Raw genomic sequence first — 22,423 nt, 5'->3', positions numbered from 1 at the left:
CTCTGATCTCTGATCCAGTAGGGTATCACTGTACTTGACAGACTGATAACTTTCATGGAAAAGTGTGGGTTCCTGAGTAATAGCTATTCCTACTTTACTCCAGTTAATTGACCCAGAGTTTCTTAGTCCTGTATACACAAAGTCTTGGTCGAGAATATTATTTTTCAAACTTCAGATCACAGCCTAGTAGTAGCTCATAAAATTAATGAGTTTCAACCAGTATTTAAAAACAAAAACAGAAGAGAATAGAAAATACAGGAACAATGGGGTCAAAACCATCTTATAGTAATTGGCCTGTTTCACTCATTCTCTCATCATTACTCTGATGTTTACTTGTAATAAGTTTATTCTCATCATTTTTAAATAAATTAAGACCTTTTAAATCTCTCAATTTTAATTTCTAGTATAGTAAATGTCAATATATATAACCCACATATAGCCCTCAATAACTTTTTAAGAATGTAAAGAGGGCTTCCCTGCTGGCGCAGTGGTTAAGAGTCCGCCTGCCGATGCAGGGGACACGGGTTCGTGCCCCAGTCCGGGAGGATCCCACATGCCGCGGAGCGGCTGGGCCTGTGAGCCATGGCCGCTGAGCCTGCGCGTCCGGAGCCTGTGCTCCGCAACGGGAGAGGCCACAACAGTGAGAGGACCGCGTACCGCAAAAAAAAAAAAAAAAAAAAGAAGAATGTAAAGAAATTCTGAGACCAAAAAGTTTCAGAACCACTGACCTAAGAGCTTATTCTCTTACTTTTTTTTCTTTTAAAATAAAGAAACAGATTGATTCCAAGTGACAAATGTACCATTCTGTAAATGGCATGCTTTAAAGAGTGCTTTACTGCAGTTTAAAATATTTTAATCCCAAATTAAATAGTGAAACATGATAAACAAATTACCTTTCTGCCTGCAGAATTAAACTAACAGTTCCTTCTTTGAGATCAAATATAAGTGGTGTATTCCAGTTCTTCGTACTGAAAGACAAATAAAATGGATATTTATTAACACTTAAAATACCAAATACTTTTTAGTAAGCAGATGGGTACTCATTTGAAATGAAGTATCTTTAGTTTCACAGTAACTCTGTATATATTTCTATTACAGCACTTGGTGCATTGTTCTGAAATTATTCACTTAACGTGTCTGTATCCCCGACTAGAAAGCGGACTCTGTGTCCCTAGCACCTGGCACATAGTAAGTACTCAATAAATGTTTATTCTAGGAGCCACAATATGCAAATTGAGGAATCATAAGTTCAAGTTCTGTCACTTATTAGCTCTATGATTGGGCATGTCATCTAATGTTTCTCTTTTGAAAAATAGTAGCAGCATAGTATAGTGAAAAGAGGATGGGGTTTTGGCTAGACAAATCAGGATTAGAAATCTGGTTTCACCACCTGTCGGCCATATGATCTTAATAAGCTTGACCTAAAGAACAGTTTTCTTATTTTTAAAATGGAGATAATGATGACTTACCTAAAGCATCTAGCTAACTGCCTACTGCATAGCAGATACTGAACAAACAAACACTGTACTAACAATAACATGATGAACAATTTTTCCTACAGGTCTCCCAGTGTAAATGTTGAGCTGAATGAAGATTTCTGTGAAACATTCTGTAAACTGTAAAATACTGTATTAATGTAAGCTATGACTATGCCTACTGAATAAACAGATGAATGAATGAAAAAATAACTCCTATGATTTTTATGATGTAATATGATTCAAAGATAAGGATGGGTGGAGAGAACATTTACAAACTGAAAAACCCATCCCCAAATAATCAAAGGTGTTTCATAGTTTAAAATGTTTTATTACTCCTATATATTCTGAATTTCTCTCAATTACTTTCTCAGAACCAATTCTTTAAATCAGATTAAATCTCATATTGATCCAGGAGATGGGGGGAAGGGGAAGGTTGCAGTAAATTGGGGGAAATTAATCTTGGCTAATGCAGAGCCTGATACCCATTTCAATAAGTAAATGCATGCATAAAGCCAAACAGTGAGTAAATCACTACTAATAATTAGTAAGTCTGAGGTTCACAGGTACGATAAAGCTATGTACTTTTGTACTTTAGAAAAAATATCACAGCGTGCTCATTTATGCAGTCATCAGAATTAACGTTCATTCTTTGTCGAGAGAGCTGATACGAATAGTGAGTATGAGGTTTTTTTAATGTCCCCTTACAAAATATCTGAGATTTATGACAACTGATATATATACATATATATATATGACATGGAAATAATAACTCCCTAAATCAGAACAAGAGAATTTTCTATACAACTATTTGAAAAATCAAATGAAAATTTAACATAGAATGCTCATATATGATTTTCTTTGTCTGGAACTTCTTTTCATATAAACCAGTATATGGCTTGCATGTTTGTTTTTAAAATTATATTTTTATTACTAAAAAAGGGGCAACAGTTATTAGGAACTTGGATTCAAATTCCAGCTCTTCCTTTAGTAAAGAAGTTAAGTAATTTCACCCAGGGTAAGTTACTTAATTACCTCTGCGTCCTTTAGTTTCTTCATTTTGTAAAATGGGAATAATAATAATAATATCCAACACACAGAGTAAATTAGATCATGAACATAAAAGATAGTATAATAGAGCTCAGTAAATAATAGTTGTTATTATCTAAAATACTAGGTATTTTTAATTTAATGAACTATATTTCAGTATGATGGGTCTCAGCATTACTTCATTCCCACTACTGCTCCCTGGTATTTCACCTTAATAAATATTTTGTACCTTCATAAATGTCTTGACAACAAGAGAAGGGAGGTAATGTTAAATCAGAAAAGAAAAAAAGCAATTTAATATTTTGACACATACTACCTGGTATGAGAAAGGTACAGTGACAAAAAAATTAAATAACAGCTTCTAAACTTTTGGTAAATATTTTAAAAAGCAACCTCTTTAATACAAGTAACACATAATGATACCAATCCTACAGATTCAAACATTATGTCCTTGCCATTAAAATTAGTAGAATAAATCCCTCGTTTAGGGCAGTTAAGTTAAGAGCCCTACCTTTCTTCAACCAAACCCTAAACTGAGGAAATCTTCTCTGTTTTCCTCAACCCCATGAAAATTATTCAAAACCCATGTGCACTAAGTGATTGTGAGATTCCTCATATTCTATAGTCCCTTTCCTATACCTCAATGGTTTAACTTGGTAGCTTTCTTGACTTTACCCAAAGCCTCCCTTCTCTTTCACGTAAGAAAAAAAATTTCATGTAAAATTGAGCTGCTTATTTCTTTATGCCCTTTCTCCTTTGCTTGTCCCATTTCATTACTCCAGGCTTGGCTGTTATTCTAAGTTGCAGATTCTGATTAGTAGCAGATTTCCACATAAGTGAGTGACAATTTGTAATATATACTTGTAGCAAGTGATACTGTTAATTAAATTTTAGGATACCTTTGTGTTGTGTATTACTGAGCTTTAGCTTACCAAGACAACAGTCTACTTTATGTTTTTCAATTCATTTATTCATCCCAAAATATTTATTTATTTAAGTACTTACTACATGTACTGGGTATACAGTGGTGAATAAGACACATACATACTCTACCCTCAATTTTCTATTCAATGATTAAACTATAACCACATAATGTTATAAATATAAGCACAAAATGTAAAAAAAAAAATCTTTATTCACAACTCTTGAAAGTGTCATAGTGGTTCCTTGAGTTTTCTGGATAGTTGAGAAGTCAACTGGTGGCAAACTAGAGCTAGTTTGTACCGATTGTTATATTTTCAGGAATTTTGCAAGCCAACTGTTAGATAAAGCCATTATTTAAAATTAAAATATATAAACATAATTAAGCAAATTATATTCAAAACAAAGATAATACTCAAACTGATCACTTCCAGTTTATTTTATTACATTTTACTATTATCTATGCACTTGAGATTATTTACACCTATTGTTATCTATATGGTGGCAATTCTATATAATGGTTTGCCACTGTGCATCTCTTCTTAATTCTGTGACATCATATTGGTAGCTTGAAATTGGCCATGGTAGAAGTATTTATATAAGAGAAATGAGCTAACACTGCAAATCAGGTTGTTTGGTTGGTTTGGTTGGTTTGGTTTCCAGAAAGCCAGTTCAATATTTGTCAGCACACACTGAGTTACATAAAAATACCAAGTAAGTTTTTAAAGTTTTAGGTGCAAGTTTCTTGGATGTATTGAGTCATTTCCTGCTTTTTAATACAAAGTATATATACTTTGTATACTGAACATATTTTCTTTCATCATTTCTGGACAACTCTGGACAACTCTGGATTATCAATAGGAACATTTATGATTACCCTGGACTATGATATTAAGCCTGAACACCTCCTTGTGTCCTTACTGAACATCTTTCAGCCTGCTGTCAGGCTGCTAGCTGTCCCCGCTGCCAGTGGTTAGGTGGTTCCTTTTCCCATCATTTATCAGATGCTCCTAACCTTCTCTGGGCTTTGAAATCAAATTACACTGAAGTCCTTAGAGCTATGAGTAAAGTAAGAGTAAACATTATCTCGGAGAAGGTATTTTGTATTATAAAAGTGATTATTAACCGTTGATGCACAAACTTTATTAGATCTACTTTCCTTACTCATAGCTTACTTTTTATCACTTCTTGGTTGGTAGTAAGTTCAAGAAGGCAAGGCTTTGAGAAAGTTAAGTTTAAACCAAACCATGCTGATATGAAAGCTTGAAAATAAATTCCTCCTCACAGACAAAACTCTGGATTTTAAAGAAATGCAAGATGCTTACGAGAACACATAACACTGAAGAGACGTTGAAACAACTAAGTGTGCATAGTTCAAAGAGGCTTTAATGACTCTATCACGGAATTCCAGTAAATCCACTGCATCATTAAGAACATTACGAACCTAAACAAGGGAAAATGAAATACCGACAAACAGCATTAAAATACATCAAATTTTAATTAGATAGGTTAGCAAACACAAAAATTTCTATGCATTCTTGATTATCTAATCATAAAAAGAAGAAGAATTCAATAGGAACCAGGCATAAGATTTGGGCATAAAATCATCCAACAAAACTACAGACACAGAAAACTTAGAAATAAGTAGAAAAAGATCTACGTATAGAGATTTCTAACATGAAAGCCAATCTGTATGATGTGGCAGTGGAGCAACAAGGTGAAAACTGCTGTAACAGTGAGATATATAGTCAAAGGAGTATGGCACATAGGAGCTGGAAAGAGACTATATGATTTCTGCCCAAAACAGTAAGAGATCAATAATTTATGAAATATATTTTTAAAATTTTAGGGTTTTTAGGGTTAGATCTTACTTTAAAATTTAAGTTCTAAGGAAAGCGATATAATAACTTTAAAAATCAAAAGTGGAGTAGGAGGTGTTAGTAAAGAAACCAACTACATAGTGAAGAAGCCAAGGTATGCAGAGGGGTGGAAAGTATTTCCATGCATAAAAACACAGGGATAATATATAAAAAAGCTAAGCACCAAGTAACAAGTGGCGACTTGCCTATGATAGTCAAAATTATTATAAAAGTTTGTTAACTGATAAAGTTTTTATTTTTTAAAGTTTTTTGAAGTTTTTATGTATTACCAGAATGGGTAATACATTATAGTAAGAGGTGAAAATTAGAGAAAAAGAGATTAATTTTACTTAGAAGTTAGTGTTTCTTTAAATTCCCCTCAAAATGTTATCATCTTTCTAAATTAGCATGACAATTATAGTATTAATGAAGAATAAAAGGGTATGGAAGGAAAAAGAGGAAGATAAAGTCAAACTTATTCTAAGTACTTCTTCAAATATACCTACAAGGCATATTATATTTTTATTACCTGTTCCCCAACTCCTATCCCCACCAAACTATTATTGCCATGACAAGAGATAGCAGAATTATATACACATCTAATCCTTGACCCAGCAATCTTACTTCTAGAATTCTATACCAAAATAAACAAGCAAAACTATGAAATAACATATACACAGGCTATTACTACATACAGCACTATTGGTAACAGCAAAAGACTGGAAACAGCCCAAATATCTATCAACAGGGGATAGGTTGAATAAACTACATTCACAAAATAGAATAATATACAGCTATAAAGAGGACTGAGTAAGATCTATGGAGCAACCTCTACGATATATTGTAAAACAAAAAAAGGCAAGATGCAAAACAGTGTGCATAGTATTATACCTTTTATCTTATAAAGGGAAGGAAATGAAGATATATGGATTTGTTTATATTAAAAAAACAAAAATTGTAAAACAGTATTCAATAATATATTATTAGAATAATATTGAGATTGTTATTTTAAACTATATTTTAGGATATATTCTAGGATATATTAATGTCTTTAAGAACAAAAATTTTCTTGTAAAAGAAAAGAACTGCAAATAAAAAAATCAAGAGTAAAATTCCATAATCTTGAATTCTGAACTTGAAACCTCAGTATACACTCATATTTTTATCTGTCAAAAACAAATACATTTTATCTTAATAAAATACATTTTATTTTTTATTTAAAAAATAAATACATTTTATCTAGAAGTAATGATCAAACCAGTAGCAATGAGCACACCTAGAACCTGGATCATGGTCTCTAAATAACATTCCCCTCCAAAAGGAAAGAGGCCTTCTTGGAAAAATGGTGGATTTCAAGTCTGGGACAGGAAATGTATCAATATAAGACACCTGGAACATCTTGTCAGAAATGCAAGCAAGCTGTTGAAATCATCTCAAAAGAACACAGGAGTCAAATGGCCAAAGATGGAACCATTGGAGCATTAGAAAGAATAAAGACTGCAATGGATTGAAATATATCAAAAATGTTAAAATCTGCAAGTTTATAATGATAACAACAACAAAGAAACTCATTGGGCATACCAGGAAACCAATTCGCCATTTGAAAACTGGTAAATAAAGGAAAATAATTCAGAATTTGTCTCACTTCAGAGTAACAAATAGTTGATTAGGCAAAGTCTTTTACAGAATTCTAGCTAATAAATGCAGAAGGAATGATAGAATTACAAGATGCAACTCCTGATGAAACATGGTTCTAAACAAGTACCATCCATGGCTGCTAAAAATATTAAAGTAAAAGCCTAATGGGAAACTATCTGACATATGAATCAGACTTATAACACCTGAACACACTGATAAATCTCATCATTAAAAGAGAGATAAGCAGACATGTGTCTCGCAACAGGAAGTGTACAGCATCACCCACAAAGTATTCTTTATATTTATCAAGGCTCTATATCTAATAAGCAGTCTACAGGAAATACAGGGGCTAGATGTACATGTTAAATGTAATCATACCACAGGGATGCAAACAGGAAAATGTAGGAAATTCAACAGAACAAATGACCTGGTTTTGTAAACAAACAAATAAATAAATAAGGAGGAGGAATTGTTCCAGATTTTAAAAGACTGAAGAGACAAATTAAATGCAATATGGGACTTTGTTCCTGGTACAAACCAACTAACTATAAAAATATATATTGACATGTACCACAATGTTCATTGCAGCTCTATTTACAGTCTCCAGGACATGGAAGCAACCTAAGAGTCCATCGACAGATGAATGGATAAAGAAGATGTGGCACATATATACAATGGAATATTACTCAGCCATAAAAAGAAACGAAATTGAGTTATTGTAGTGAGGTGGATGGACCTAAAGTCTGTCATACAGAGTGAAGTAAGTCAGAAAAAGAAAAACAAATACCGTATGCTAACACATATATATGGAATCTAAAAAAAAAAAAAAGGTTCTGAAGAACCTAGGGGCCGGACAGGAATAAAGACACAGATGTAGAGAATGGACTTGAGGACACGGGGAGGGGGAAAGGGTAAGCTGGGACGAAGTGAGAGAGTAGCATTGACATATACACACTTCCAAATGTAAAATGGATGGCTAGTGGGAAGCAGCCGCATAGCGCAGGGAGATCAGCTTGGTGGCTTGTGACCACCTAGAGGGGTGGGATAGGGAGTGTGGGAGGGAGACGCAAGAGGGAGGAGATATGGGGATATATGTATATGTATAGCTGATTCACTTTGTTATACAGCAGAAACTAACACACCATTGTAAAGCAATTATACTCCAATAAAGATGTTTAAAAAAAAAAAATATATATATATATATATAGAGAGAGAGAGAGAGAGAGAGAGAGAGGGAAAATAATGGGAGAAATGGGACCTGTTACTGTAGACAGACTAAGGAGACAACTGGAGAAATGTGAAATATCACTATGATTATGTTAAAATAAAAATAGTTCCTACCTTTTAGACTTTTTTTTTAAGTCTTAATCAAAAAGAGTGTTGCCAGGACTAGTGGTAAAGAAAAAGACACTGATAGGTTTGCTTCATTCTTCCAAGAGTGGGGGAAATGACTGCAGAAGGGCAGTAGTCCGATGGCAGGTGCTTTAAAGGAGCTGGAGTTCTTTAGGGAAGAAGAAGTTATTGTGGTCTGGAATCAGCAATGAGGGGTAAGGAGACAACTACCTGACCCCCAGACCCAGTAATACTTGACATAAAGAAGAAAAACACCTCTACTTAAGAAGGCTGTAGGAGAAACACTGGTCTCAGGAGTCAGCAGGTTTTTTACTTTTTTTTCATAAAAATGTGAAGTGTACTTTCAGTGATAAGGCTGAGCTCTGTCTGCAAGGCCACAGGTACATGCTGCAGGTTGTGCACTGCACAACTCTAGGTCTAAGTGATGGGCCCCCTAGGATTGAGCAAACCATGACTGTAGGTGGTGAACCTGTGAGTCTCTCTTTAAATCCTAGGCTGTTCTAGGTTTGTCTTTCAGGGAGGGGAGAAGAGAGCTACACCACAGACCCCATGCTCTGATTTCAGACAGAGACTGGATCAGGCCACTTGTCTCACTTCAAGTCCTTTCAGGTCCATCAGCCTATAGGAGCCCCTCTCTGCGTTGCCTTTGCCTCCCTGCTTCTGGACCAGGAGTCAAGCAGGTTGGAGGCTTCCCTCCACACTGCATTTTTGTTCCATTTCTGGTCCACAGAGATGTTTATCCTATTTTTGAATCCAGATAAGTCTCTTTTAAAAATGCATTTCATAAATTATTGATCTCTTTAGAGCCAAATGTATGTCTCATCCTTCCAAGTATGAACTTATGATACCATTTTCACCAGAAGTCTGAGCTCCCAGAGACTTTTTAAGAGGTCCAAAATGCCATCCTCTCCCAGAAGCATTTTAAAGCTAATGGAATGAAGTAGAATTTTCTAAAGGAAGTTATATGGTCGTTTCTTTATAGCAACATGATACCCAGTGAAATAAACTGGCTGTTAACACAGGTTTAGGAAAATTCAATATTTAAAAAATACGATGTATAATCCTCTGTCATTACTCAAATTATAGGCAGACTTCTTAAAATTCATATTGGCCTAAAGCTTCACATGGGGGAATTCTATTTTTTGTGAATCTGGAACACTAGAACAGGAATAAAACATCCTGGCCATGATAATAAACAAAAGACACACTGATAATTGCTGTTATAATTTCAAAGCTATGGTGAATCCAACATCAGAAATGTCCTGTGCTGAATTTTAAAATGCACCCATTTACTCAGGGCAGCTTCAGGACTAACCTGTTCATACTTGTATCACCTAATACTTCTATCTGACCACAATATTTAGACTTCTCAGACTAACATAAGTCCAAAAATTCTGTTTCTACACTTCCAAATACTCGTTTAATCCTAAACATAGATACAGCCATAGCAATAGTTACCATTTATCTTTGCTTTACATACATTATCTCATTTAATCATCAAAATCACTCTTGCTTTAACTCTTATCTTTACAGGAGATAGAGTGACTAAGAATCAAATAATCTTGAATTATGGCAACGATTAAAAGCCAAAGCTGTGCCCCATGCTAAAGTGAGAGAGGCAGGAAAGAGAAAACGGTAAACTTGAGACCTGAGGAATGCCTCATCTCCTCCACCTGTACCCTCTCCCTCCTAGGCACTTCCTCCCAGCAAAGACATCAACTATCCCTTTTGGAAAGGATCATCCACTGGGATTCAGCCTGGAGACAAGGGACAACTTAAGAAACCGTCTCACTCTAGGTTACTGTATCATATAAAAGCTGAGGTCCAGAGAGACAGGTAGGGCAATGAAGCCTATTGCCAGGTAGCAGCTGCCAGGTCAAGGTCTGGATTTAATAATTAGGACTCAACATGATCTCTGGTTTCTGAGTTAACAAAACACAAATCAACCAAGTCTACCAAGCTTCTGAGAAAACTCTAAACCAGGCAAACAAAAAGTTGTGATTGCTGTCCCTATAGCAATCTGTGGCTCCACCTCACAACAACGTTAAGTGGGCTGCTAAAATGTACGGACCCCAGTAAGGGAATCCTCCCAAGTGGGAAATCTTCCCAGAAAGGCAATCTAGAGTTGCCAAATTAACCAAGCAACTAACTTTATTGCTAAGAAAAAGAGTTCTCAAGATATTCCTGGCCAGCTGGGTTTTTGCTAGGAACCTGGTAATCACAGTGCGTTGTTTTCCCTTCTCCCATTTTCCAAATTGTTTTCATCGCAGCTGCCCTGTTTTCCCTTCGTCATTATAAACTGGGAATATGGGGGAGAGAAGAATATTAAAATTCAAATTTATTTATAGTTTTCCAGACCAGAGAGTTGGAGCTGGAATGACTGGATTAGTCTAGGTTATCATCTTTTAGAGAGGGGATGGGTTTGTTTTCAGTTGCATATAGAATAGCTGCAAAGTTAAGTAGTGCATTTCTGAATTATACATACATGTGAATAAGGGAAAGTATGCGTGGTGAGTAGATTGTAAGGGGATTAGTGATTTCTATATCCTCATATTCACATCCTTATGTAAGTCTCTCCACTGTGTGTAGACTGGACCTTGTAGCTTGCTTCCAGTGAACAGAAATAGGCTAAAGTGATGAGATAACACTTCTGAGTTCAGGTTATAAAAGACTGTGACTTACGTCTTGCTCACACTCTCTGTGCCCTTCGTAACTGCTCTGACAAAGCTGCCAAGTTGTGAGCTGCCCTGTGAAGAGGCTACATGCAAGGAACTGAGGGTGGCCTCCAGTCAACTGCCCTCAATTCAACAGACGTTGATAAATGGAATCTTGCCAACAACCTTATCAGTGAGCTTGGAAGCAAATCCTCCCCAGCTGAGCCTTCAGGTGCCACTAAGCCCTGGCCAACACCTTGATTGCAGCCTTGTGAGAAACTATGAGCCAGAAACTCCAGCTAAGCCATGCCTGGATTCTTGGCCCACAGAAACTGAGAGATAATAAATGTTGCTGTTTTAAGTCACTAAGTTTTCAGGTGATTTATTATGCAGCCATCGGTAACTAATACAGTTATGGTTGCTAAACAGCCGAAAAAGATAGACTATAGTGGATATCTGTTGGTTTCTGTCTGCCCAGAATCAAATGCTATCTTTTCTGGTAAATATGCTTTGGTTTTCCTTTGGGAAACCATTCCCCCTATTATTCTAAGTGACTAAGTGGTTTACATGGGGTTGACTCATCATTCCCTCCACCTCCCAACGAAACATACTTGACCCAGACTTGGCACATGAGATCCAATGCTGAGACCTCTGCTGTAATTACTAAGGGGCTGGAGGGGAAAGCACTCTTTCTGTTGGACTTGAAGTTGGTAGAATGTAAGCCTGGAGCTACCAAGGCCTCAAAAGAGAGACAGCATTTGTGAAAATGAAGCCAATACAGAAAAAAGGACCGTTGAGGAAGAGATATGATGGAACTCCTGTTGATCTTATTTAAGCCTCTGGATCCAGTACAGCCTCATCAGTCCCACCTCTTGACTTCACATGGACCAATAAATTTCTTTTGTTTCTTTATTCTTTACCTTCATTCAATTAATTTGAGATGACTTTATGAAAAAACAAAAGATTTTCAACATATTAATCTAGGAGGTCCCATGAGAACAGGAACCAAACCTGTCTTATTCACAGCTGTACTTCCCATTGCCTAGCTCAATGCCTGGCAAGTAGGGCATTGAATAAATGAAATTGTTCTAAGAAAAAACTATGAATAGACCCAGCTTAGCAAAAATGCAATACAAATGTCTTATAATCACTGAGAGAGTAAGACCTCTTTACAAAAATAAAAATACTATTCTAGTCCTAAAATTTTGAAAGATTATTTGCAAACATTACTTTAAGTATAAAGACAATTTGGATTAGATAAGCTATTTAAAAACCTCCACTGTTCATCTTATCTTATGTAAAAATCCTCTAATTCTAGGATGATTCCTTTTTATTATGAAAGAAAAACTTCTCTTTTTAAATATATTCTCATCTTGGGGCATTTCTGAAATTAAGGCAATACTATATTAGCTAGCCACCAAGCACTACATGAGTAAAAGTGTGTCCCCCAAATCAGCTGATTAGAACTCACAATGCATTCTTTGTCATAGACACAATACTATAAATAATGTTTTGGTTCTCAGGTTGACTAACAAAAATATATATATACACCATCACCTAGATCCAAACACTCATTTACAAGAAATACAAAAGACAGAGAAGTATGTCAAACCACACCATGGGGATGCAATTAGCAATGTCCACACTGTGGGGCTGCACAAACAATTTGGTTTCAACAAATAAACCGCAGGGGGTAAAATAGAGATGGAAGGGGAATCTACAGACTAAAAGAGACTTAAAAGATATGTCAATCAATTGCAACATGTAAACCATTCTGGATTCTGATTCAAACAAACAAGCTTTAAAAAATGTGACATGGCGGAAACAATCGAAAATTTGAACACTTCTTGGATATTTGATAACATTAAGGAATTATTATCATTTTTAATGTATGATAATGGTATTGTGGGTATGTTAAAAAGAGTCCTTATCTTTTAGCTGTATATATTGAAAACTTCACAGCTGAAATGATACCTGAATTTGCTTCAAAATAACTGGGGGAGGGGGAAAGTAGATATGGACATGGATGGGGCAGGTTTGATCATGGGTTGACGGCTGTTAGGGCTGGGAGATGAGTACATAGAGATTCATTATACTATTCTGTCTCTTTTTGTGTGGCTTAAATTATCCATAATAAGTTTAAAATTTTTTAAATAAGAAAGTAGAGGGACTTCCCTGGTTGGCCAGTAGTTAAGACTCCGCACACTGCAGGGGGCCCAGGTTCGATCCCTGGTCGGGGAAATAAGATCCTGCATGCTACAAGGTGCCGCCAAAATTTTTTTTAAAAAAAGTAGAACAAAGAAAATGTATAAGGTACCTAATTATTATCAGTCTGGTGACCATTATCCAGATTGTGAAAATCTGGATACTCAGTCTAAAGAATACCTGAACAGACACATCCAAGAAATCACAAGATACATGCTTCCAAATTTTTTTTCAAAGATTTTTTTTTTGATGTGGATCATTTTTAGCATCTTTATTGAATTTGTTACAATACTGCTTCTGTTTTATGTTTTGGTTTTTTGGCCACAAGGCATGTGGGATCTTAGCTCCCCACGCCCAACCAGGGATGGAACCCTCACCCCCCCACAATGGAAGGCGAAATCTTAGCCACTGGACTGCCAGGAAAGTCCCTCAAATTTTTATAGTAATTATAATCATCTGAATTCAGAATACTGAAGATAGAGGCAACTGCTATGGACAGGAGAAAGAAAGAAAGAAGATAGAGTTCCCTTTCCTTTGGGAGAGAGTTTGCCATCAACACATTGTCTTTGGCCACTCCTCCTAACTTTCATCAACTAACTTTTTCCCATTTTAGCTTGTCTTAGGTAATTCTTAAAAGGGGAAAAAAATATTTTTTAATCAGGTTAAATAAACTCATACAATTATAAATAAATAAAATAATGTAACCCTGATAGTGATCAGCAGGTTATTACGTCTGCCTTGAGGTCAGCTCCAGCAGTTAAATCTAACTTGTTACAGCTTCCTTCCTTCTTCCTCAACTGAATCCACATATTCCCTCAATGCTTCAAGTTTCACTATCCCTGTTGTCAAACCCAAGTTCACGTGCCGGAGGCACAGTGAGGCCAAACAAACCAAGACATTGAAGTCTGGAGCACAGAAAGGTTTATTGCAAGGGCTAAGCAAGGAGAAAGGGCAACTCATGCTCAAAAGGCCCAAACTCCCTGACAGTTTTGGGGGAAGAGTTTTTAAAGGTAAGATTTGGGGTGAGGGCTGCAGGGTATGTGATTTTCTTCTGATTGGTTGGTGGTGAGGTAACAGGGTGACGTTTCTGAAATCTCAACCTTCTGGTTCCAACCAGTCTGGGGTCTACATGCTTGTGGTCAAGCATGTAGTCACCATCCTCCAGCTGGGTTGGGGTCCTAGTTTCTGTAGAACAACTCAAAGATATGGGCTTTTGTACCACGGAGGGCCCCACAGGGTCCTGCTCAGTTTCAATCTCCTCTTTTCTTTGATACTCCTGAACCTTGAGGGGAACAGGTGAGGGACAAGAAAGCGAATAATGTTTTGGATAGAGAGGTTAACCATAAACTTGGCAGAGAAACTCGGGCTTAGGGGGCCTCAATTTCATCCCTGGCTCAACACCATAATTTCAGTACCTGTGGGCACTCATATTCTACGTCAGTGAAAGGTTCTTATTTTATGTCATGAAAAAGTCACTAATAGTATAGTTAAAATATTTCTAGTATGACTGAATCTTTATAAACCTGATTTAAATATAATTAATGAAGATAATTCCATTTTCTGTATTGTAAACTAATGTGAAAAGAAGAAGATTTAATCAACCTGAAACATAATCATACCTGCATGGTCCTTCTTTTAGTTAATGTTACTTGAAAATCTTTCCACTCCCAACGTTGCTCCACCACATGTGCAAAAACAACATGTCCATTTCCACAGGCTCCAGCGATCTGGGTGCCATCAATTGACCATGTGATATTAAATATGCTGCCAGTGTTGGGCTTTTCTAAAGCATATGACCACTGGGGAAGAAAGAACAAGAATAGAATCAATTTATTTCAAAAACATTTTAAAGAAGTTTCAAATTGAACATATGTTAACATACTAGGATGATTTTTTTTTAAAGAATGTATCTTTATTTTAGAATTATTTAGAAATATTTTTCTTAATAAAATGATAGCATACTGAAACAGAAGATATAGATGTGATTTTTAAAGTATACAGTAGAATACATAATATGATAAAAGAGAATGAAATCGCTCAAGAACTGCAAAACACCCACACCATTTTGATTTACATCATTTAATTTTAAGCAGTTAATACTAAACGGGTAAATACAAAGATTATGTAGGAAAAAAACAGACATCTTACTATTAATTCATAAGAATCTCTACAGTCCACACATCTAAAAATTTGTTACAATATTTCAATAGTGTCACTAAAAATTGAAACTAAACACACAATGTAACTAAAACACCTCTAAAACACATATCTTAAACCATGAAAGTACAAGTAAATAGACAGTTTCCTTTTTTCTTTTTCTCACAGTGCAGTTAATAACCTCTTCTAGAATCTATATGTTTGAGAAAGCAATCTAGCAATATCAATAAGCAACACCTGGAAAAAGGAGATTCTTGTGTGTGTGTGCAAATAAGACAGTAAGAAAAAAAAAAACTTTTTCAAAGATGGTATTATATGCATTTTCTTTCATTCTTTCAGATGAAACATACATATTTACTAGAAGGATGATTTATTTATTTGACTAAATTTATTTATAGTCTCTTTCCATTCTTTTAACCTTACAGACTACAGTCAAATTAAGTCTTGATTTTTTGTTGTTGTTGCCCTTGGGTGGGCATTTATTTTTGTACATTGGTTTTTTATTTGTTCGTTTTAATATTTATTATCAGCTATGGGCTCACTGACATAAAATTTGGAGAAAATAGAAAAAATGTAGAAAAAATTCACTAATCCACACTACTATAAAACAAGACTTTAAATTCCCAATAAAAGTTCACATATCCAATAAAAAGGCTGTATGACTCTTACTACCCAATGACACTTTTTTTCAACTCCTTCCCATCCCCCTTCAAATCTCTAGCTATTGCTTAAGTAAAAGGCTCTATGATAATGTTACTATGAAGAAGGTAATGAACAAACTGTAAGCTTTGCTTCATCAGCAGCATAAATATATATACATAAAATTTATATTTTTAAACTATTTACTGTAAAGCATGATTTAAAAATACCCAAAGAACCGAATCACCCAGAAAAATCTTACTAAAATTAAACATACAAATATTTATCTAAGAACTCATGCCTGATCCTAGAAGAGAAAATGAAAAGAAATTTTAGATATTATCATCACCCTATATTCCTCTGACTTCTTTCAGAGTCCACATGAACCATGATACCCAAGTTATATTAAATTCTTACCTTCTAAAAAATTAAATGATTTCTTCCTCTTTGCAATTACTCTAGTAATAAAAAAAAAAAATACAAGCACAAGCAAATCATCAGAGAAGGAGTCTTGAATAGTTGCTAAATTTGAGGGGACAGGGTTATATTTTGTCCAATCAGTAAAGTTAATAATTTTTATTGGCAAATCAAAAAGATTTACCATTTGTCCTTTTTTTTAAAATTGAGGTATAGTTGATTTACGACATTATATTAGTTGCAGGTGTACAACATAGAGATTCAAAATTTTTTTAGATTATACTCCATTTAAAGTTATTATAAAATGCTGGCTACATTCCCTGTGCTTACCATTTGTGCTTTTAAAGAGACTTTTAATGCTCCAAGTCTCTTTTCTTCTCCAAATAAGCCATGGAACACTGGATTCACATTTGCATTTCCAACTACTAGAAAGAAATGAAGCAGCCTCCCTGGATGTAATTTAGTGGTGCTAGCAGCAAGAACTCTGAAGATGAATTTTTACCTATCCCTCTCACTTATGCTAATCTCTTTGACCAAACTATCCCTTTGTTTAAGGTAGTGTTACTCAAAATGTGCTCAGGCCAGCACCATCTATATCACTTGTGATCTTGTTAGAAATGCAAATTAATAGGCCCCGCACCATCCTATTGAATCTGACCCTCTAGTGGATGAGGACCAGGAAACGTTTTGCTGTTGTTAGCCTGTTGTGTTTTAAAAATTTTTTTATTGAAGTATAGTTGATTTACAATCTTGTGTTAATTTATGCTGTACAGGAAAAGTGATTCAGTTATACATATAAATATTTTTTAAAATATTCTTTTCCATTATTGTTTATCATAGGATATTGAATATAGTTCTCTGTGCTATACAGTAGGACCTTGCTGTTTATCCACCCTGTATATAATAGCTTACATCTGCTAACCCCAAACTCTCACTCCATCCCTCCCCCAACCCCCCGCCACCACCACCTTGGCCACCACAAGTCTGTTCTCTATGTCCATGAGTCTATTTCTGTTTCGTAGATAGGTTCATTTGTGTCATACAGTATTTTAGATTCCACATACAAGTGATTTCATATGGTATTTGTCTCTTTCTGACATACTTCAATTAGTATAATAATCTCTAGTTGCATCCATGTTGCTGCAAATGGCATTATTTAGTTCTTTTTTATGGTTGAGTAGTATTCCATTGCATATATATATACCACATCTTCTTTATCCATTCATCTATCAATGGACATTTAGGTTGTTCAGGAAACTTTTAATGAGCTCTTCAGGAGATTCTTAAGCATCATAAAGTTAGGACACTCGTCCTCAACTCTGTACATTAGAATCATCTGGGAAGCTTTTTTCAAAAAAATTACCAAAAGCCAGGAATACAACCAAATAAATCCAGAATTTCTTGGGGTGGGGTCTGGATATGTTCTTAAAAGTTCTCTGGGGGCTTCCCTGGTGGCGCAGTGGTTAAGAATCCACCTGCCAATGCAGGGGACACGGGTTCGAGCCCTGGTCCGGGAAGATCCCACGTACCATGGAGCAACTAAGCCTGCACGCCACAACTACTGAGCCTGCGCTCTAGAGCACATTAGCCACAACTACTGAGCCCACGTGCCTAGAGTCCATGCTCTGCAACAAGAAAAGCCACCTCAATGAGAAGCCCGCGCACGGCAAAGAAGAGTAGCCCCCGCTTACTGCAACTAGAGAAAGCCCGTGTACAGCAATGAAGACCCAACGCAGCCAAAAATAAATTAATTAATTTAAAAAAAAAGTTCTCTAGGTGATTTTAATGTAGAACCACTGTTCTAAGAGAAAAGCAAAATCTGTGATTCGCTTTAAGACTATCATTAGCTGCTGACTCACTGTTAATACCAAGCCAATGAATTTGCTAACACTTGAGATTACACGACCCTTGTTTTATCCACTAATCCAGCTTCTCTTTGTTATGTATAAATTTTTCTTACATTCATCAAGCTAATTTTTTTCTTTGAAACTTTTTATTAGAATTTCAAACATAAAGTATAATAGGAAGAATAACATAAAGCAGTGGTTCTCAAACTTTAATGTGTATTAGAATTACCTAGAGGGATTGTTAAAATAAATGGCTGGGCTCCAGTTTCTCTGATTTAGTAGATCTAGGGTGGAGGCCAAAGTGTTTGCATTCTAACAAGTTCCCAGGTGGTGCACAAGCTTCTGGTCCAGCAACCACACTTTGAGAATGGCTGGTATAATGAAGCCGGCATTACCCAGTTTCCAACAATTATCAACTAATAGGTAATTCTTATCTCATGTGTACTACCACCACGGCCCAGATCATTTTGAGCAGTCCCTCACATCATATCATTTCATCACAAAATACGTCGGCATATATCACTAAAAACACAAAGATTTTCTAACCCAACCTCAATACCATTATTAAACATAAAAACAATTAACAGTAACTGTTAATAAATATTATCTGTTAATAAATATTATAATAAATATTAGTAAATATTATCACAGTATCTAGTCACTGTTCAAATTTTTTCCAATTGTCCTTTTTTGTCTTCAGTTTGTTGGAATTAAGATACAAATAAGGTACAATCATTTTGATTGGTTGCGAAGTCTCTTAGATTTCTTTTGATCTTTAAGTTTCCCTTACACGTTCTTTTCTCTTGAAATTTTCTGTGGTTGAAGAAACTGGGTTATGTCCTGTTGTTTCCCACAGTCTGGATTTTACCATCTGTATTCTCATGGTGTTAACATGTTAGTCTGTCCCCTTTATTTCCTGTTAATTGATAGTTAGATCTAGAGTCTTGATCAGATTCAGGTTTGATTTTTTTGGCAAGAAAACTTCGTAAGTGATGTTGTGTACTTCCAGCAGGAAGCGTTTAATGTCCGAATGTCTTATGCTGTTAGCAAATGATAATCATTGCCTAGGAGGACTAATTCACTTACAGTTGCAAAATGGTAATATTCCAATCCTTCTTTCTTCATTTACTAACTGTAATAGTGCTACAAAAAGAAACATCTCCTCAACTATTTGGTTACCCTGGGATACAGTTCATATATCAAAGGCAGAATAAATTCTTGATTATTTCCCCTTAATTATTAGTTTTCAAAAATATAAATTTGAATAGTGACAATATTATCAGTAGATAATTGATAATATTAAGAAAGTACTGTTAACTGTTTTTAGGTTTAATAATGGTATTGAGGTTAGGTTAAAAAAGAAGTCTTTGTGTTAGTGATATATACTGAAATATTTAGTGATGAAAAGATGTAATGTCAGGGATTTGCTCTAAATGATCTGAGCCATGGAGAAGTAGGTGGTGGTATAGATGAGATACGAATTAACCATTAGTTAATAATTATTGGGTAATGGGTAAATAAAGATTCATTATACCAGTTGGTTCCCTTGTAACTTCCAAATGTAACCAAGAAATGTTACTGTTTAGTATCAAGAACTCATTAATTTTAACATATTTGATGTGTTTTTATAAATACAGTGCTCCAATTAGCCCAATTTTAGCCAGTGGAATCCCCTTTCAGTTGGTTCTTTAATCTTTTTGACAGAACCCTGTAGTCTTTGATCACTTCCCCGGCTTTGTACAATGACAAAATGTTCCAGTCTCATTTTTATATTTCCTGACCCACACCTGGCATCAGTCTTTTCTTCAGTGAGTCATGGTGCACTTTATGGAAATACGGAAAATGGTACTGAAAAAAAACCCACAAGTGCTAAGGGTGCTCGCTGTTACTGAGCTGATCATTAAAGCCTTTTCTAGGCCTTTTTAATAGACAGAACTAGGAAATTTTTTCAATAACTCAAACTGATACTTCCAATTCAAATCCAGGAACTGTAGGATTTTTATTTACCCTCTCCAATCTTACCTCAGTATCTGCTTTCACTTAGCCAAAAATCCCAGCTCTTAAGAGCATCAATATAAATACTCAGAATAACAACATCAACACCACAAGCAAATAGTTACAAAAGAGTTAAAAAAATTTTTTCATTCTTTAGCCCTTAAGCTTATTTCCCTTTTTTTAAAAATGACAACTTTATTGAGATATATTTCACGTTATAAAATTCACCCTTTTAACGTATAGAATTCAGTAGTTTTTTCAGTGTAGTCAGAGTTGTGCAACCATCACCACTACTATTTTCAGAACATGTTTATCACCACAAAAAGAAACACATGCCCATTAGCAGACACTCCCATTCCCCCCACCCTCACCCCCAAGCTCCTGGTAACCACTAATCTACTTTCATTTTCTATTCTGGCCATTTCATGTAAATGAAATAATACACTATGTGGCCTTTTGTGACTGGCTTCTTTCACTTAGCATAATGCTTTCAAGGTTCATCCATGTTGTAGCATGCATCAGTATGTCATTATTTTTTATAGTCAAGTAATATAGTATTGTATGGATATACCATATTTTGTTTCTCCATTCATCATTTGATGGGCATTTGAGTTTTTCAACTTTTTTTTTACTTTTATGAATAATGCTGCTATGAACATCTGTGTATAGGTTACTGTGTGGACATGTTTTCAATTCTCTTGTATACATACCTAGGAGTGGAATTGCTGTGTCTGTGGTAACTCTATGTTTAACATTTTGAGGAACTGCCAAAATGTTTTCCAAAGTCTTAGGATAATTTTCTGTTGAGTCTCTACTGTAAGCACAAGGAACAGACAATCAAATCATTTAAAGTCATTTGGATTAGCTCCTCTCCGGGTAGGTATACAAATGACTGAATACACAATTAGGTTCATTTTTTTCATTTACTTTGGTTTTAGGAATTGCTTTCTAAAAATTTAATTTTGTTTTATAATTATGTAAAATATTTACAGGGTATCAAAATTAAATTTACCCAAAAAGTATATAAAACAAAGTATAATCAAAGAAGTCCAACCTCTATCCCTTTTCTCTCCTATTCTCTCCTTCTCAATATTGATAATTATTTTTTAATTTTATGTTTTATCCTTATATCTTCCTTCATTCTAAGTGTGTATGTGCACAGCTGTGTGTGTGTCTCTGTGTGTGTGTGCACGCACCAGCATTTATCTAAGAAAGGCGTAGGAGTAGTGGTACAAATACGTCCAATATGAAGACATTATCTATTGTAGTATATGGATATACATATCCTTTTATAGCTATTGATAGTATGATCAATATGTTTTTACATACTCTGTATATCCATACATGTGACTTCCAGATTGCTATAGCTGAAGCTAAAATTCTCCAGTAGACTCCTTGAAAGACTCATGGGAATAATATTCCTTGAGTTCTTGCATGTTTATACCAGTATGCTTATGACCTTTATATTTAAAAGCCAGAATAGCTGTAGTATCCTATGTTAAGCATTGTACAGTGACACTATTAAAATCTGACAGCATTCTGATTTTCCTCCCTTTATGAGTGACTTGTTCTTTTCCTTGGATGCCCACAGGACTTATTTCTTCTTTAAACTCCTACAGTTTTATTAGTGTATATCTGGGTGTTGGCCATCTGGGTCAATTTTCCTAGGTATCTGGTATGCCTTTTCAATATCAATTTCAGATCCCTTAGGTCTGAGAAAATCTTTCTTGAATAGTGGCTTTTAGTATTTTTCTGTTCATTGCCTTGGACTTCTCCTTTAAAGATTCCTATTATATGTACTTCAGATTTTCTCTGCCAATCTTCTGTATCTATCACTTTCTATCAAACTTTATATGTCTTTTGCCATTTCCTTGCTTCCATTTTACATTCTATTTATTTTAAGGCATCATCCACTGTGTTCATTGGCTCTTATATTCCTTCTAGTTTGGTCTTCATTTCTGTAATAATTTTTCCTTTTTTAAATAATTCCCTCCTGAGTTCCGTCACCTCTCCTTAAAAGTCTCCCATTCTCCCGTCACCTCATTTCCTAGTTTTTCTAATTCTGATTTATATGGTTATTTAATAGTTTTTGTCATGGTTTTAAAACATCCTTCAACTTCTTTTGAATTAACTGGTTGCAGTGCTTGTCTGTTTATGGCATGGTTTTGTTGTCTTTGGCAACATTATGTGATTTGACTGTGATCCTGATCTTC

At 35.2% G+C, this 22,423-nt stretch overlaps 1 protein-coding gene across 3 annotated transcripts in view; it reads right to left on the bottom strand.

Annotated features, from left to right (window-relative positions):
• Positions 1 to 22,423, bottom strand: part of IFT80 (intraflagellar transport 80) — a 143,782-nt gene that overhangs the window by 29,571 nt on the left and 91,788 nt on the right. For all 3 annotated transcript variants that reach the window (XM_029214207.1, XM_029214206.1, XM_029214208.1), the window contains exons 9-11: positions 14,775 to 14,954; positions 4,772 to 4,890; positions 894 to 968 (exon numbers count right to left, since the gene is read on the bottom strand). In XM_029214207.1, the coding sequence (XP_029070040.1) occupies positions 894 to 968; positions 4,772 to 4,890; positions 14,775 to 14,954 (374 nt within the window). The remainder of the gene's footprint in view (positions 1 to 893; positions 969 to 4,771; positions 4,891 to 14,774; positions 14,955 to 22,423) is intronic.

Source organism: Monodon monoceros, unplaced genomic scaffold, assembly GCF_005190385.1.
Source record: "Monodon monoceros isolate NGI ecotype Baffin Bay Population unplaced genomic scaffold, NGI_Narwhal_1 Super_Scaffold_11, whole genome shotgun sequence".
Taxonomy (NCBI): domain Eukaryota; kingdom Metazoa; phylum Chordata; class Mammalia; order Artiodactyla; family Monodontidae; genus Monodon; species Monodon monoceros.
This window is presented reverse-complemented; position numbering and strand designations above follow the sequence as displayed.